The sequence below is a fragment of the Amblyomma maculatum genome, chromosome 3, assembly GCF_055883805.1.
Source record: "Amblyomma maculatum isolate TAMU_Amacu chromosome 3, ASM5588380v1, whole genome shotgun sequence".
NCBI classification, from domain to species: domain Eukaryota; kingdom Metazoa; phylum Arthropoda; class Arachnida; order Ixodida; family Ixodidae; genus Amblyomma; species Amblyomma maculatum.
Genome location: NC_139346.1, coordinates 205831747 through 205849666, shown reverse-complemented (window position 1 = coordinate 205849666; position 17920 = coordinate 205831747). Strand labels below are relative to the sequence as shown.

Genomic DNA, 17920 nt, shown 5'->3' with positions numbered 1-17920 from the left:
TGCTGCGGCGCGACATGTTTGGACGCCAATGCATGCCTTTTGAGCACTGAAGTGCTGGCACTTAATTTCGGAACGGTATACCGCGCAAAGTCAGCAATCTCTCTGTCGGCCCGCTATGATCTCAAAACAGTGTCCTCTTTAATACTGGCGACACTTGTACGTTCGGGTTCAAATGAAAGCTAGTGGGACAGTTCGAATAAAGCAACGAGGGAACGAAACAGAGCTGTACAAGCACTCTTCGTTTACCTCTGACTAAGAGCGGTTGCAATGTATTTAAACCGAAAGCAAAACGGGCCGTTATTAAACCTCAATCGGTCAATTGCGATCGTTCAGGACTGTCCCGCTCGTGCTTCATTTGGGCCCGATGGCACGTCCACAGCGTGTGCTTACACCGCCGTTTTCCTCTGCTTCTATTCCAGAACTGGTCTGGCCGTTGGGTGCTCTTACCGATGGTAAGTCGAGCCGCTCCTGCTCCGGCGCCTCTCAAATGCACCGCGCAATCGTACAGCGTTTGCGAAGACGCTGCTTTTTCCTTTCACACTTTTTTTAATAGCGTTACTTTCTGTTAGTTAGTTATGTGGGGTTTTATGGCGCGTGACTGTGGTTATCATGCGTCAATCACAAACGCTTATTTTTATGTGGCTGTTGTTCCGCTTAAGTTTAGCCGTAAAGTTTACTTCAAATACCCTAGAAGGCATTTTTCAGAGTGTCTCAGACGCGTTAGGTGTCTCTCTGTATTATAACTGGCATCACAGGGCTCGCTTAAGGCATAGGGCGAAAGAAAAAAATATCGTTACTTTCCCTGCCGTTTGGTGGAAATATCGGCACAGACATCGTCATCGCAATCGTGCTGAGGAACTGTGGTGGCGAAAACTGTTCCGTGAAACTCTAATTCCACGCCACTTCGCCGCTCTTTTATTGCACGAAGCAATGTGGAGGCGATAATTTCCGTCTTCTAGATCTCCGCTCGTCCTCCAGCACGTAATCTTTCAGAAATGCGTTGGTCTGCTTCGGTGTCGCAAGCCTTGGGCCGCGCATGCGCACGCATTTCACATTCGAAAGCGGGTCCGCTTAAATTGAAAGGAGCTCGAGCGCTGCAGGAGTGCTGGGGTTCACGCATTAGCCCGGCCTGGAGGGATGATGGGCGCCGGCCATCGCCAAGTGGCGCAATCATCCCGTGCGCGTCCCATTATTAGTCGACCGTGACGGCGTACGCGGGCGCTGGGGCGGCCAGTAGCGAGCCGCCATGGCAAGATTCTGTGTCTTGGAGTCGGGGCTCCGTTGAGTGCCACAGAACAGACACAGTGAGCTTAGAAAACGAGTTTCTCGGGAGCGTCGAATTTGCGCAGTTAAATTATATTTTGTCGCCTGCTTGAGCTACTGTTTCCTGCGGCGTAGAGTATGACTACGTTCACGTGGCATCTATTTTAGCTTTAAAATATTTTGCTGCGATGTTCCGCTGTACGATGTCAGGGCATAATAAACAACCCCAGGTGATCGAAATTTCCAGAGCCTACCACTACGACGTCTCTCATAGCCTTAATACTTATTTTTCCTGAAAGCTTGTATCACGGGCCAGATAAGAAACATCGTTTATCATGTGCAGTCTTTGTCAAAAGTGTAGAGTCCAGTGTGCCTCCTTTTGAGCCACTTCGGGCGGCTTGTAATGCATTTCCAGTGTTCCGAAACTCTTGATGGTAAGAAGTTTGTCCTACCCTCTCCATTGGGGAGGACCTCCAGTAATGCTAAATCAGTGCCACTAGACGGCTTAGAAGTAGACCCCCTGGGTTCTACACTTTTGACAAGGACTACCTCTTGGCACAAAGCGCCACGCTGTCAGAGTCTGTGTGTGTGTGTGTGTGTGTGTGTGTGTGTGTGTGTGTGTGTGTGTGTGTGTGTGTGTGTGTGTGTGTGTGTGTGTGTGTGTGTGTGTGTGTGTGTGTGTGTGTGTGTGTGTGTGTGTGTGTGTGTGTGTGTGTGTGTGTGTGTGTGTGTGTGTGTGTGTGTGTGTGTGTGTGTGTGTGTGTGTGTGTGTGTGTGTGTGTGTGTGTGTGTGTGTGTGTGTGTGTGTGTGTGTGTGTGTGTGTGTGTGTGTGTGTGTGTGTGTGTGTGTGTGTGTGTGTGTGTGTGTGTGTGTGTGTGTGCGAGAGAGAGAGAGAGAGATACCTGTTACGTTTGCGCAAATCTCAGAAAGTGGAGGGAACATGCTGTTCTTGATTGTAAGATCCTCAGCCCAACTCCACTGACGATACCAGTTTTTACTAAAGTTATCCCAGCACCACATCTTCATCGATAACAGTCCGACATTAAAGTTCTCAATCCTGGATTGGGTGCCGCTCTGCAGTTTGGTGTAGCCGCTATAACTTACAAATTGCACTTGGAGCTCTAATGACTGCGCAGAAGTGCTAGGTTCCTCTCGCCTAGTTCTCCCAGAGATTCGGCGTGGTAACCTAGCTCCATCTTCGTGTAAAAGCCTCTTCAGTCTTAGTTGCGTATTTTAAAGACCCGTGATTACCTTGCTAAGTATATCCCCTCTGCCATCCCGATCTTCTCAGATAACGCTTAAGTAAACAATTTGCGACAACTGCTGCTGTGCCTCTCCCCGTCTCCTTCACGCCCCTGTTTTTTTTTTCTTCATTTTCGTTGCTTTCTTCACGCCGGCTCCTCTTATCTACGCCACCGTGCCATCCCTTCCTCAAGCAGCGCAGTTTGTTTTCGATTCCTGGTGTACCTTTCTTGCGAAGTATTTTTTCCCTCATGGCCGTTGAACGAATAACGGGGAATCAGCTTTAATCAAGACAAATGGTTCCCGATTGCTTTTTCTCTTATTTCACTTTTTTTTTTTCTTTGCTCGCAAATCTCGGCCGCCGAGTCGGCGTTTCGTGTCTCTTCGGGTAACGAAGAGAAAGGAGGTGCCAAGACGGTCGCCCTACTTGGGAAGGATCTTGTTTTCTTTATTTCTTCAATCCTGTTTGTGTTATTCGCGGAGAAAATAAGAGGGCGACGCGAAGCGAACCAACGGGAAAAACTTTGCCCTCACTAAACTAATTTACGGGAGAAATTTCTCAGCGACAAAGGCGAGTTTTTTCGATAGTTGAGGTTAGGTGGGATGGTGTCATCTCGGAGGTCGACGTAGGGGGTGGGGGTTACGATAAGCTGTCCCTCCCGGGGACTACAAAATAGCGCGCTCAAGACGAAAAAATTATTGGATGTTTGCGAGTAAGTAACGCGAATTCTCCAGCGTAAACTGGCTTGTGATCAAACAAGAAGTGGAGGGATATGAGTCGACATATTCGAGTGGTTGCTGTAACCACTGGGCTACCGCACAAGTAATCTCTGGATTAGCGCATGCGCTCCGCATTTGGGACGTAAAGCGTTTTTTACTGGTAAGTGTCTGGCGGTTGTCTTGCAGGCGCCACAGTCAGACCGCAGATAGCTTGGTCGAGGGTACGATTTGCAACGTATTGTAGGCGCTTTTTGCGTTTATCAAACTGTTTTAAAAGATTTTTGTTTTCTGTTCGCATTTTAAAACTTTTTTTTTTTTTATGAAAAAGAGCCTTGTCCGCAATATTTTATTTAGTGTGCGTCAGGGGCAACGGGTGACGGTGTGGCGGTGGAAGTGGAAAGAAGCGAAAAAAAAGTGTGCTCGTGTAAATTGAGGAGGGGGGTGGAATCGATTTCGGCGACCTTAGTTGTTGGGCAACTTTGACCATAGGCTTGATAACTGACTCGATCATGGCGATCACGGATGAGACAGTGCGAAAACCTGCGGGCTCACAGCGCTGCACAAGTCACTGCATTCTCTGGCAAACCTTCTTGCTGCAAGGTTAAGGAGAGCGGCCTGCGGAAGACGGATGTCAACGTGGCACCTCCTCCACCTCCTCCTACCTCCACATTCGCGTACAGAGAGACCTGCTAGCGTGTCCAGTTGGACTCCCGGCGCCTGCATGATAGTTTAGTCATGGGCTCAGCTGTGTTGTCATTAGAGTCGATCTTGATTTACCGCTGTCAGCTCTTGTTCTGTCCTCGCCCCTGCGTCGCCCCCATCCTCGCTTCTCTTAGTCGAGATTGAGCACAAAGGCGGAGATGATGGATTGAAGTTATCGATCGTAGATCGCCGCTTGCCGCTCCAAGCCGTATGCCTGCACGACGTAGGGCCTGTGTGTATGATTACGTCGGTGTGTCTCCATTCTGCGTTGAGTTGCCTTCAGAGCGGGCGTAGGGTGAACGATGGAACGAACGCTGGCGCTGCAACTAAGGGAAACGGACATGGCGCCAGCAGGCCACCGTTAAGACCTTTAGGCTCTTGCAAGCCGCTTCTGCTCTATATGTTATCTCGAAGCTGTGACAAATTAAGGGAGACAGGAACTGTTTCAGTCTCACACAAGTAGCAAAATATGTGCATGAACTACTGCGGAAAGAAGAATGACAATAAAGTGTCACCCGTTCGTATTGCTCCAAAAAGTGAGAAAGGTTTGGAATTTAGTTTTCTAAATGTTTCCTCGCGAAGGTAGTTTTCACTCAGATAGAAAAATGGATCAGGAATTTGCTTACACTTGTATTCAGAAAAACCAGAAACAAGATGAACTTCACTGCTGCCGTTCCTACATCGAAATAATAAAAGAATAGGAGCGAAATGCAGAGAGCGTGTGAGATACTACCAAAAGCATGGCTATATATAGTAAGGCAAGAACGATTACTGTTTAACCTTGCATAAACCAGAGCACTGTAGCAAACGACAACAAGATGTCGCACATATTTTTCCGTTGTCTCTATTTAAAATGCAGTCGAACATAACGGGTGGGTGCAGCCTTCTTCAAAGTTTTCAAGGGACCCGTGCGCACTAAAGTTCTGACTGCAGCTCAACGCAGTTCTTCATTTGAATGTACCCTAGTTAAGTTCACGGATGCCGGTAGTATGAACTGAGCATGCCACCGTTGCTTACAGCCCGAGTAGAGATGTCTCCCTTGTATAGGACCACGAGTATGATGGGATAGTTGAGCAGTCAGTACGACGTGCTGTAAACTCCCCTCTTCTGGCCATGTCGTTCAGTGGACGAATGCGATGTGCTGTAGTGTCGTACATTACGAAATGACCTGCAAGTATAGATGTGCAGTTATCTAGAGACATGTATTTGCATCGATAAGGTAGTACGATGAGCCAATTCTATGAACTGAGTTTGCTGCAAGAAAGCAGAGTTGATGCTCCACGTGTCACAGAGTCTAGGGCTTGAAGCGGGCTTTCATCCGTTCCTAACGTGAACAGTTAACAATTCTGCATTCTCGGAAGCAAACATTTCTTTTCTAAAGGGCATACGTAAGGCCGGGATAGACAGCCGTAATACGTTCTGCAGTGTGCGTGCTCCTTGCTTCGCGCTTTTTTTTTTTTTTTTTTTTCAGGGTGGACAGATTGTAACGGGTGGTCTGAGGTTTCTCTTAAAACCTAGCCCGCAATTCTAGAGTATCAGTTGAGTATCGAGAACTGAAAAAAAAAAATTGTTGCTAACAAAAACGTAAAGACGGGCACATTTAAATGTACAATGAGCACCACGCCAACAAGGAACGGAATTCAAAGAAAAGGACTACCTTCAAATATCGCATACAGTGGAGATTCCATGTAGACCTTGTGTCTCTTGACGCAGTTGACTATGTACTTTGCTGCCACTTTCTTCTTGTTATTGTCTCTGAGGTGTGAGTGTTAGCTTTGGCTTTGGAATTATACATCTACAGCCCTCTCATGAGACGCTGAGGGAAATTCATTCAGGCCCAATCCCTCACACCCTAGTTCATTTAATGCTGTGTGTACCTGAGCGCACTCATTTCTTGCAGCAAATTCAGGTTGATGTCTTGGTTAGACTACACTGGTGTGCGATTAGATCATTGGTGTTGTGGTGAGTGCGGCCTAAGAAAGCAGTCCGAAGTAGAGGCCGCGAGCAGCATCCTGTATCCGCTACCTATAGACGTATGGCGGCTGTTGTAGTGGATTCATCATTAGAGAATTAGGTAGACGTTAGTTCCACTCTTTCCTCTCAGTCTGTTACGACGATGCTGATTTGCCAAAGGACAGCATTATAATGCGTACGGAATGGAGCAAACTTTTTTGTACGTCAAAGGTGGGTATACGTAGAGCAACCTGAAGACACTTGCGGGTTCTGGCTATTGAAAGGATGTTTCTGTATAATGTCTTACCTTTCTGGTACTGCCGCTTATATTATAATAAACAAAGACAGTGCACGTTTGAAGTAGTTTAGTTTTTTTTGTTTTTTTTTAAGAATCAGATTTTTGTGTGAATTTTGCTGTTTTTCGGAGATCTTTTAGATGTCTGTGAAGAGGTCTAAAATGGCTGTTATAATAAATTTTTTGACAGCTTCGTGCGCGTATAGCCTCTGCACGAAGACGTAATGTCAAAGCCAGAAGAGTTTGCCTATTCGTTTTCTCATTGTGCAACTCACTAAATCGGTCTCGCTATCAACGCGAACGTCGTAACCGTGCACACTGTGAATGAAATTTCCCGAAAATATCCCGACTCAAACCGGTGTTCAAATAGGGCGCAGGTAATGAAGCAAAGAGCTGACCAAGAATGTTTTTGCACTCAGGATAAATATAGAACTAAGAAGGAGGAACAAACTCTTGCTTGCTAGGAAAAACAAAATTCCAGACGTCTCACGTAGCTAAATTTAGTATAACGTGCTAAAGCACTAATTTGGCGCAGTTTATCAATGACGTTATCGCTGTCTTCTCGTCGTCACCTGTCAGAGGCACGCTTGTGAAGAGGACTGTGATGCGTGTAGCCCAAGTTGCCAGGATCAACACCGCCTCGCTTTAACCAAGCCGTACGAACGCCTGCGCGGCCGAAGGGCAGGGCTTTCTGACTCGGTCCAATGGTACAGGAAGACTGTATTCTGATCTCACCCTATAGACTATCGTAATGGCAAAGTACGAGTTAGCAAAGCCTGCCAGCAGGAACTGGTGACATCGTGAAGTAGTGCTATTGCATCAAAATATTGTCAATACGTGTGACATCGTAGGTGCTCTCTACCTTCTCTCAAGATGGAGTCATGTATCTTAGATCTTTCATATCGATGAGCCCAAGAAAAGCACTCAAAAGCCAGCTTCCTTAATCTGAGCGCGGCGAGCAGGTAAAAAAAAAAAGAAAAAAAAAAAGAAGTCACATGATGTACGAGAATGCTGCTCCAGCTTAAACGTCACCCTGTCGAGGGGCGCATGCCAACCGTTTTCAGCCAGCACGTGGATCTCATCGTGCGCCGTTCCTTCGTTCCGGGTTCGTCGGCTAAATAACACACGCATCTCTGGCGACGCAAAGTTCGCCTCTCATAGCGCATGCACGTAAACACTCGCACAGCGGTAGTCTAAAACGAACCGGCCTCGAGAATAAACCCGCGCGGAAGAAGCGAGGACAAAGGGGGGATGGCGTTTCTATCTGCAGCAATCATCCGTCACGCAGGTGCATCCAGGTGGGTGCTCCCGCTCTGCGCGCTTAAGAATAGAAGGCCTCGAGCTTTGTGCAAGCGCGTACAGGCCAGATATGTCGACGGAAGAGGGCGAGACCCCTGTCCCTCGAGCCCTTGGCGACCGTCTGCGGCTTGCGAGAGAGTCTTGATGTGAACGCAACGCGTCGTCGTCTTGGAAGCAGCCGGTGGCCATTGCCGTGCGTTCCCTTTGCGTTGCTGCGTCGGCAAAGATAGCCATCACCATTACCCCCTCCCCTGTGTTGTTTTTGCCGGACCACACGCCCGGTCTGGAGTGAATGTGGAAGGGATCATGTTCACAGCAGTCGCATGCGATCTCGGCGACTCAGCTTGTTCCAGAACTTCGTGCACGCGGAAAGCGTATCAGGCGGCATCATCTTATCGCACAGACGCGTGACTCCGTGGCCTCCCCACCTTCGCCGCAGAGAAGCCGCAACTGCATTCAGGCGCGCTCTCTGTCCGGCGTCGCCAAGGCTCGGCTGAACGGGAGGCGACATTCAGCGTGCGTACGTCCGCCGTATTTAGGACGAGCGAGACATAAATCTTGACTCCCATTGCGGGTCTAAATGCGTACCTGCAGTGGCGCGGGGCGGTCGCCTGCACCTCCTTGTAATTTATAGTAGCTTCAGCTATGCGCTTACCTTAGCGCGACCTGCGCGGGCGGCACGTAGCCCCCGGCGTTCAAGCGCTGAATCGGCGCTTCGTAAACGTGCCGATGTTAGCGCTGATGCGGTAGTGCGCCGTGCCAGTTACAGCTTCGTGCGACAAGCATGCGAAATATTTGGAGGTGGTCCTTGCGTTTGTTTTGCAGCGCGGACGCGGCAAAATTGTCTGTCAAGATTGTGAGATAAAAACGGCGTGCCAGGCGTTATCGGCACAACTAGTCAAGCAGTGAGGGCTAGGACTTCTAAAAACGCTCCACACAGGAAATCGGGGCGATTTAATCTCTTCCTCTGTTCGTCGCTGTATCCCTCGGATAAATAAATTGTTCCCACGTACGAATTTTGCTTGTCCCGGAAACTGGGGAGCTAAAATAAAATAATATCACTCAAGATTAGGTGTACGTGTCCTTATCATTTATTGCCTCTGCTCGGTATTGTGCTGCTGATTACTGCGTGAATCTTGCAACTTGGAGAAGCATGCGTCGCAGAGGGTACCTGCTCCTCCTTTGCCATGTTGCACTTTAGAAGATGCGCGTAGTTATTTACCTACAGTTAAGTTGATTAGCTGCAAACTATCGCGGCCTAACCTTGTTAAGCTGGTGTCCGTATTAATTAATGGCCTCCATGTTAGCTCGCAAACTGAAAGCTTAGTAAGTTAATTATGTCTGTGAGCTCGAGAACGAACAGCAATTGCGGTAACTGTTCGCGAAGCTGCTATTCGGCGAGGCGGCGATTCCAACGCGATCGAACAGTGTAACCGGGGCCGCTTATGCCTGCACGTTTAATGGCATAAAACAACCCATTTTAATGCGATAGTTACTGATAAAGGCCCCGTTTCCCTGAAAATTCGGCGTTGGCGTTGTCGGTGTTGTGAGCAAAACATCACGTACATGTCTCTAGCAGGCGGTAGTTGGCAGGTGACATGTACTGATTGGCTTCCAGGTTGCGTGACGTCACGAGACCACGTGATATGGCCAAGCTGTCAGAGGCTGCCAGCTCTGACTTCGCCTTTGAGATGGGAGGATGAGATCGGAATCCAGGGTCTGCATTCCGAGTTTGCGTCGTTATCGAAAGTGTCGCTATCTCTCCGACGTCGAGTCACCTGATTGATGGGTACACCGGAATCGAATGTCATTACCACTTCCGGCTCCGGCGTTTCCGCCAATCGGATGACTCGAGGTCGTCGGGGAGAAAGCGGCACTTTCAATAACGATGCAAACTTCGAATACTGACCCAGCCCTCCGGGATCACTGGATCTCGAGCAGGATACGCTGCTCCCGTAGACCGTGCAGGCACTTTCGTAAGGCTTGGTAGAAGATGCACTTTAAATCCATGTCGGGAAGTCTTTCATACAATGCGGGAGCTTACGATTCTATTCTAGTTCGTAGTATGTGTAGAATAGCAGTGGTACAAATTGAGTGATGAGCTATTCGGCGAGTAGCAAAATGCAGGCACACAAAGGAGGGTCGGTCCGCAAAAAATACTAGCAGAAAAACTGGAGCCATTAACGCTTTCGCATCGTACCCCTTAAATGCGGAGCTCTGGCATCATGCATTCGCTACTCTATAGCTGTACTGAGTTCTGCCAGAGTCTGGCCCTTAATGATGATATTCTTCCTTCAGTAGCGGCACGAGATAGGCAGTGAGTGCCTCATCTGCTGAGAAGTACAACCCCGTTCTGCGCCCAGTGCACGCCTTCGGACGGCCCAGCTTCCAGGGGACGCGATTGGCATATTGAAAATTGTAACGCGTCACTTCTAGGCGTGAAAGCGCAGTTGGTTTTAGGGAAATAGCCTGGAAGACACTTGGACAAACGGTATAGAGAAACGCGGGACGAACGCTTTCCTCTACGTACTTCGCTAGGTTTCCTGGCAATGCGTGATCAGCTCGCCCGCCTAGGTATAATTCTGAAGCGATCATCTGTTGCAATAACAAAACAATGCACACGAGAACCCAGTTAAATTGGCAGAACCAGAGAAGACAGGAATTAACGTTAAACTGTTTTCTACACAGCCCAGGGGCGTACTTAGTAAGGATTCTTTTTTTTTATTTTCGTTAATAATTTCGCACTCCTATGGATCATTTTACAGATAGCTGCCCTCTATAACGCCACGGCTGACAGCCAACATAGTTGACAGCTGCATGCCAGGGCTGTCGTCTGTGACGTCATAGAGGGGCAAGGAACAGACCGGAAAAAGATTCGTCAAGAAATATGGCCGCAGTTGGCCGCTAGCTCAATTAGGATGATGCTAGTTCCGCGTTCGTTTTCTAATCTGATTTATTTGTTTTGCCCCGTGCTCTCCTCCATGCCTGCGGTTTCCATCGTGTCTTCGGCGGGTCCTGGTGGCTGCTACTCCCCGCCTGCGGTACCTACAGCTGGCTTCCCGGCCTACGGCTACGGCCGTGGGGGCTACCCCGGCTACCCGGGATTTGGCTACCCCTTCGCAGGTATGAACCTTAACATGCAACATCTCTGCCTGCCGTGCCCACCTTTGGACCCTTTGAACTTGTACAACCTGCATTCCATGCAGCTCATTTAACGCCCCCTCAGAGACGAGACCCCTGCGCGCTGTAGGCGCTCGCTGTTGATACGTCTCGGCTGCGACGTGGTTGCACTTGCCTCCCCCCTCCTCGCTCCCTCTCTCTCCCTCTCTCTATCTCTCTCTTTCTCTATCTCTCTCTCTTTCTGTCGCTCGCCTTTTGTATCCTCTCGTTTCTCTTCGAAGCGGCTTTCCGAGCTGTCCGTGTATTCGTCGACACAGCATCCATGTATCTGAGCTCTACTATGTCGAGGATCACTTTGTTGTTCACTTGTGCTAATTATTTTGTCTTGCCATCGCGCTTGTTCTTTGCTGGATTTTAGGCCGTTCTCCAGCAACGTACTTACCTCCTTTTTTTAATGTTCTTGGCACTGTTCCGGGCCAGACGTTCCTTCTCGATGTCACTGTCTGTGTCTGCGAACTTGCATTCATTACTGGGTCAAATGGCGCCTGTTTTATTTAGGATTGAGGATGATATGTAAGAAAGAATCACTCCAAAGCTTGCTCTCAGGCAGAGTGCGGTGAAGCGAGATTTCACCTCTGTCATTTTTTTTTTTTTATTATTATTTAGCTGTCTTTTGGCATGCTCTTTAGTAACAGCATCGATGTTTTCCTAACAGTGCTTCAATGGCCAGTCTGCACCGTTCTTGCGAAGGCATTTTCTTTCTTTTGTAGAGCATACATGATGAATATAATCCATGCTCTACCGCATGCTAAGCAAAGAAGTTATCATTAACATTGGCCGAACCGCTTAGCGTCTTTACGCTTTAAAAAAAAGCTTGCCTACTCTCTTTCATTTTCTTTTTTTTTTTTTGCGTAAAACGGGGGGCAGGGGGAGGGGGGGGGGGGGGGGGGGGGGGGGGGGGGGTCTGCGAGACATTAGCGTACGCACATTTGTGCAGACCACCAAAGAAGCACTGCTTGGACCCTCTCATAGCATCGCTCTATTAATCACCTCCTGTACGGCTGCAACGCTAACACATAGTTGTTTGTCCTCAGTTACTAACTTGCTCTGTGACTTTCATACCTGGTTATAAACCAGCGACTTCGTTCGACGCGTGAGGAGTAATGGTGGTTTTTCTCATATAATCAGCGTTATTAGCGATTAGCCCGCAGTCTGACACGCTTCGGTCACTCAATTCTCCCTAGCTACATTTATGCGTGGTCTCGGACACCCTACTCGTTCTGAGCGCGGGCTTGGGACCAGATCGATGGTCTCTTGTTTCGCGTGTACCGTGTATCCGCGCGGAGGCGCTGTCTTCCTACGTCTGTCGTGTCGTCGCCGTCGTCGTCGTCGTCGTCGTCGCTGACGTCACCGCCGGCTCCTTGTCTTCGTCTGCTCTGCCTCGCCGCCACCGCCATCTTGTTGGCTACACCACGTACCGCCTGCTGCCCTCTTGCCTCTGTTGTGCGCGTGTGCGTGCTCAGCAGTTTTTCGCCACCACCCTGCCTCCGATAACCGGCGTGTTGTGTTACGTAATACTTTTCTGCCCTCTCTCTATTTCTAATTCACCGTCACGGTGGCTCAATAACTGCTTGCGCAAGCCGCCTCCCGGAAAAACCAACCCCCACCTTGACTGACTGACATATCGATACGATCGACCACCTCGACGTGGGATGTGACAACGCCTCCCGCCCTCCGCCATTGGTGGGCGCCGTGCCACATGTCCTTTCCTGTGACTGTTTACCCCCCCCCCCCCTCATCTTTTTGTAACGTATGCGTTGTTGCGAGAGCTCTCTGTGCCACAAAATACATTGCACGCCTGCCCCTAACACTCCTTTACACGTTCTGTCTGCTCGAAACGTTGTCCGAGTCGTACTTTTCTCGGTTTTATATTTTTTAGAGGCCTTTATTGTTATCAGGCTTCAGCGGGTGTGTAGTATCTTGTGTCACAATTCGTCTCGAGAGGGAAACATTCGGTGTAAACGCAAAGGTTTTTCTTTTAGTTGAGCACTCTGTTCGCGTCGGGAACACATTTATCCTGATGGAGTACTTCTGAATACGTACATATATATTCAAATTAACCAGAAATTATAGCTATCGTTTTAAGCAGTTCTGAGCAGCTAAAGCTAGACTTGCTGCCGCAAAATAAATATCAAACATTTCCTGCAATATGTAATTCCCACCTTATTATTCGTTAAATCACGTTTAATGCGCTTTGAAGCTGTCATGCTCACCCACACCGACGGAAATATTTGTGCCTGTGAAATATAGTTCAGGCGCGAGTTATAATGACGTTACCTGTCACTACCGGCATTAAAGAAACGACGGTGCCGTTAGGCCCACTTTTGCGTGGGCGATTCTTTTCCCAACACTTGCAGCTCTTCTCATTCGCAAACTGTGAAGCACAGTACTTATTGCAATGGCAGAGCGTCGTAACGCCAATTTTAGTAGTGTATTGTTACTTTAATGACGCTGCAGGTATGGGGCTTGAAAACAGTAGAGAGGAGCACCGACTGACTTGAAGTGCTGTACAGGGTTTACTAGAGCGTCTGTAATGTCATTCGAGGTCTGCCACATTCCAGCGATTTGTAACACTAATGTTACTTGGCTGAGGAGCATACTTGATGGCATTTTTGCTAACTCCTGGCATGTCCGAGCGGCTAATTTCGCGGATAGTTTGACCTCGCTGATGCTTCTTTGTGTGTATCTGCACTGCAACGTCTGTCCAAAAGCAACCAGTACGTCCTGGAGTCTTGCCCGCTTTGGGTTCTCTTGCCTTCTCCTTCGAAAAAATCTGCTGCTTCCTGCTTCGCTTTTCCCGTCACTTACCCGCTGTTCCTTCTACCAGATCGAACTACGAATGCACGATACCCATGCGCCAACATTGGTTTGCCTTTCTTTTCCTGCGAGCTCTGCAAACTAGCTTCTTACTAATGCTTTTGCACTTGTTGGTTCAATCTCAACCAACATTATTTCGCTTCATTTCTCGAGGCCGCTGGGGCCACGGTGCCAAAAACGTCGCAAGTAGTTGAGCATATCCTTCGACAGGATTTTAGAGGGCTGCGACCAATGCAAGGCATTCTCTCATATAAACTCGTTTTCTAACGTTTGATTGAGTGCGTAAACGGAAACTGCTGTCATTTCTTCACCTTTAAGATAAGGCAAAGAAAAGTTTCTACCGCAATGTATTATCAAGAAAGTATCAATTAACGGAATTCTGGTCTGTCAGAATATGGTATATGCACTTGTAACTTGTAAGTGCACAACGTTCAGGTGCAGACGTAAGTAAGCGGGACACAGTATTTTGCTGTATGTGCAAAAACACCTTCCGTAGATCAGATTAGAACACACTACTTGTAGGTACACGAGAAAGTGCACAAGTATCTACTACCAACATGCACATGGCGTGATTTTCAATCTTAATTTGGCATCGCGCGAAAAATGTTAGAAGGTAATAGCGTCTTTCGTTTACTTTTATCCACACGTTTGTCTATGTTTTCTTTCTTATATTTTAGGATCCAAAATTACTCCGGTAGTAGTCAAAAATCCCTCATACAGGCCGTGCAATAATGCGAAGCATGGAATTTGCTTACTTTCCGAAAACGGGGCGAGTATAAGATGCTGAATTTTTCTTCAGAAGCGCGAGTGACTTGTTTCTTCTTTTTTGTTTTTAGATAGGTAATCGAGCTGTATTTTACCTAAATTGTCAAACTTCCGGATTAGCGCTTGTGTAAGCACTGAACAGGCTACCGTTAGACGTTTTGAAGACGCGATGCTGTAACGTCACGGTGCTGGAAGCCAGAAAGTGAGGTATATACACTGAGGAAGCTGCTCGCAAAGTTGGGTGGTGCATCCTTCCCTTCTTGGATGCCTACTGTGGCCATGGACCGGTGTTCACTTGTTCTGTTTGTTTTTTGCGGCGGTAGCTTCCTATACCAAAAAAGTCGGCTGCCTCTGGTGCATGATTGTAGTACCCGTGAGCTGCGAAGGTATTCTCTAAATGTGGAAACAAATTTGAAAAGGGGTCCGATAGACTAGCGACTCGAAGCAACCGCGTCTAGCGCACAAAACAAAAACATTCAGACTGAAATTGAAAGCGAATCTTTTGTTTCTCTTAGACTCGGTCGTACACTTTGAGGCTGCTGTTTCGTTTTTGCGGAGGTGGTTGCTTGTGTGTTTGATTCTTGCTCCTTTGAATTTCCTTTTTTTTTTTTTCGTTTACCCCATAGCTTAGTTGACAAAGCGCAAATCCGCAGACAAACTTATGCAGAAGAGCGAATTGATCTGCCGCGTCCAGGTCCGCCCGAGATGGTGATTCCAATCAACTACTTCTTAATGTGATAACCACTGGAGACGCGAGATCCTTCCCAACGGTGGCCCGAGAACCCTCCAAAAACAACCCGTCGGCTCGCTGTGTTCAGGACCCCTGTCAGTTTTGGTGCTGTTTTCTATACATCGGTGCAGTTCTGGAGACTTTTTATCCCGTTTTTTAGTTCTGTTTTGCCACACACCCTTTAATGTATGCACGTTCGGCATCTTCTGTTGCTTGCAATAGCTGTAGGTTCTTCTCCGTAGTGAAACACGTTATTAGTTATTGCCTGTTTGCCTTACGCAGTGTTGTGTAGGTATTGCTGTTGCCTTTGTTTTAGCGTATGTGGTATTTTACTGTAGAGAATGTTCAATAATCTAACAAACATTTTAAAACTACTGGGTACCCTCGTAAATCGTTTTTCCTTGGTTATGGATTAGTTATATGAAACGCGTCTCTCATAGCCTAAGTCGCTTTGGGGGACTTCTAAGCCCACAAACCAACCAAACCGTTTATTTGAGGCAAGCCTTGGCTGGGCCGTATCGCTGCAGTGCTTGAAAAATGAGTCTCGTCTAGTCACTCCACGGTTAACAGGAGATGGTGATGTGTTTTAAGCCAGTCATTTTCGCTTGTCATCTCCGTTTGGAAATAAATGTTCTGGCGCCGCTGAAGCGTTCAAATAAGTGCTTGGCAGTTGTGCGTCCAGCAATGTAACTGGAGAGGCTTAACGCGGCCTTAATTGTTCCCAAAGCATTATCTACAATAAACTGTGTATATATATGATATGCGCTGCGGTGGGATAATAACTGTTTTATTACCTCTCCAGCTTTGTGTTTCGCGTGGTCCGGTTACACCCCCTTCCCTGCCGCCCAAGATCCACTACGAAATCAGTCAGCCCTGCCAGTTAGAACACGCTGTGCGCAAACATACCATAGTTCGTTTCTCCTTGAAAACCAGACCCAGCGCAAAGCGCCAGGGTTGTGATCTGAATGTCTACAGTTGAGATCCCACGCTTGAATGCTTGCTTGGCTCCCCGCTTTTCAAAATTTGCTCCGTACGTTCTAGCTTTGCTTTTTTTCATGTTGCTATTGTTTCCTTATTTTCAGCATTCCTTTTTATTGAACCTTTCTTACTTTCTTCCTGCCATTTTTAGCACAGGTTTAATATCACTGTTCGCTTCCGTTTTGTCTCAATGCCAACAAGCTCCCTTATGAAGAAAAAGAAAATGTTCACTTTGTTATTAATTGCGTCTAAATGATTTTTGCTGTCCTGTCTTTGCGTTCAGATTTAAAGTTGGTGCTTTAATGCTTGCCGCAATGCACTTAAGAGCTGCGCTGAACGCCTTTACTTAATTTCAGCCTGACATCACCGGCGTCGCATAATTATTTAACAAATCATGCGCTTCGTTATTAAAGGATTTTATTTCTCCTTCTCGTCTCTCAGTTCAAGGTTTGAGTTTAAGCAAGAAAAACAGACGAAGCAATTTTCCGCCGGGCTATAAAGCCTAATTGTGTAAATAAAATAACGCAAGTAGTAAACCTTACATAATACGCTTTCAGTCGCCATTTTAACGCTGTTACCCGAGTGACTACAAAATGACCAATCAGGAGAAGCATCGCGGATTTGAGCAGGCTCATTTACGTTATCTCGGTTGCACTTACTATCACGGTCAGCATAAGTTGCTGCACGCATCAGGTGGTTCGTGACCGAAATCAGTCGCCGAAATCGTGACCGAAATCGGTTCTTGACCAAAACGTCGTCACTTATTTATAATCTATCGACATTTATGCACCGTTTATGCAGTGGCCGGCCATTATAAGCGCGGGGCATGTCGCGTAACGTTAATCAAGCTTTTGGAAAATACCGCTTCGGTTTTTTTTTGTTTTTTTTTTTGTTTTTTTGCGGCTCATGCTGTATTGTTTGTTATGTCATCAGCGCACGCGCGAAGTTTCCTTTTTTTTTAATAAAAAAAAAAAAAAAAAGATTTCATTCTGAACAGTTCTCTTTTCCCCAATATAGATACGACCAGTGTTTTAGTTGTCATATTTTTGGAGCGCCAGAAGCAAAATGGTAACTTCGAGACGGAGCTTCGTTGATCTGGGTAGATTGAGTTTCAGACAAAGCATGTGAGAACACTGAGGTGCCTACAAATACGGCAGCCCTCACGCAATGAAAGCGCCGGCTGCTGCACGCTCGCCATCACAGCGGCGAGAACTCTGGTCGCCGCCTGGGGTTGAATTGGCAAAATATTTTATGTTTGAAAAGTTCGTATTTTTTCTGTACCTCTTTCAATGCGAGAAATATGTGCAACCGAACGCTGTCTTTAGCATGATCGCTTGTATCACGTGAGGCTGCGCAACTTTCTAACAGAAGGTTCCAGGAGTTCAAAAAAGCTAGTTACTTCAGTTTATTGATTGTGTACTTTAAACACTACATTAGTCTTTCTCATTTTTCTAGGCGAGAACAGAAGTGCTATGAAGTTACTATTCTCGTATAAAAGAAATGTGCATGTGTTAACGCAGAATGTACCAGCTCAAGTTGAGCGCCACGCCCTGTACAGTAAATTAAGTTAACGGCTACCTGCAGTGGTTCAAACTCAGCTTCCGCGGGTGTACTGAGCATGAAAAGCAGCTATATGCGCTGATGCGGGAACCAGCAGCGCAACGCGCCGTTAACTTTTAAACGACAGTGCTTGTATTTATGTAGATGTACAAGGCGCGGGTATTAAACGCGCTTGTTGAGAAGCGCAGCAAGTGCTCTCTCTGATTGGTCATTTCAGAAGTCAAGGGCTTTCAAGTCACTGCGGACACTCGCAGCGGTTGAGCAGCGCGCACGAAGGCGCTTTACAACCTAAATGTGTGCACATTTACACAGCTATAAATATATACTAATGCATACACGTATACACAGCGGAATTGTCGCCAACCTTTAACGAGACAAAAAGAAAGGTTTATTTTTTTTCTTCTTCTTCTTTTTC

The 17920-nt window shown here is 47.3% G+C and overlaps 1 protein-coding gene across 6 annotated transcripts in view; it reads left to right on the top strand.

The window, feature by feature from the left end:
• The window catches only part of Rbp6 (RNA-binding protein 6), a 553757-nt gene that overhangs the window by 484607 nt on the left and 51230 nt on the right, over positions 1-17920 (top strand). For 5 of the 6 annotated variants that reach the window (XM_084599398.1, XM_084599400.1, XM_084599397.1 and 2 more), the window contains 2 exons: positions 420-452; positions 10527-10598. In XM_084599398.1, the coding sequence (XP_084455524.1) occupies positions 420-452; positions 10527-10598 (105 nt within the window). Of the gene's footprint in view, positions 1-419; positions 453-10526; positions 10599-14931; positions 17901-17920 lie in introns of those variants that run through there. The other variant, XM_084599402.1, reaches the window with a different exon arrangement.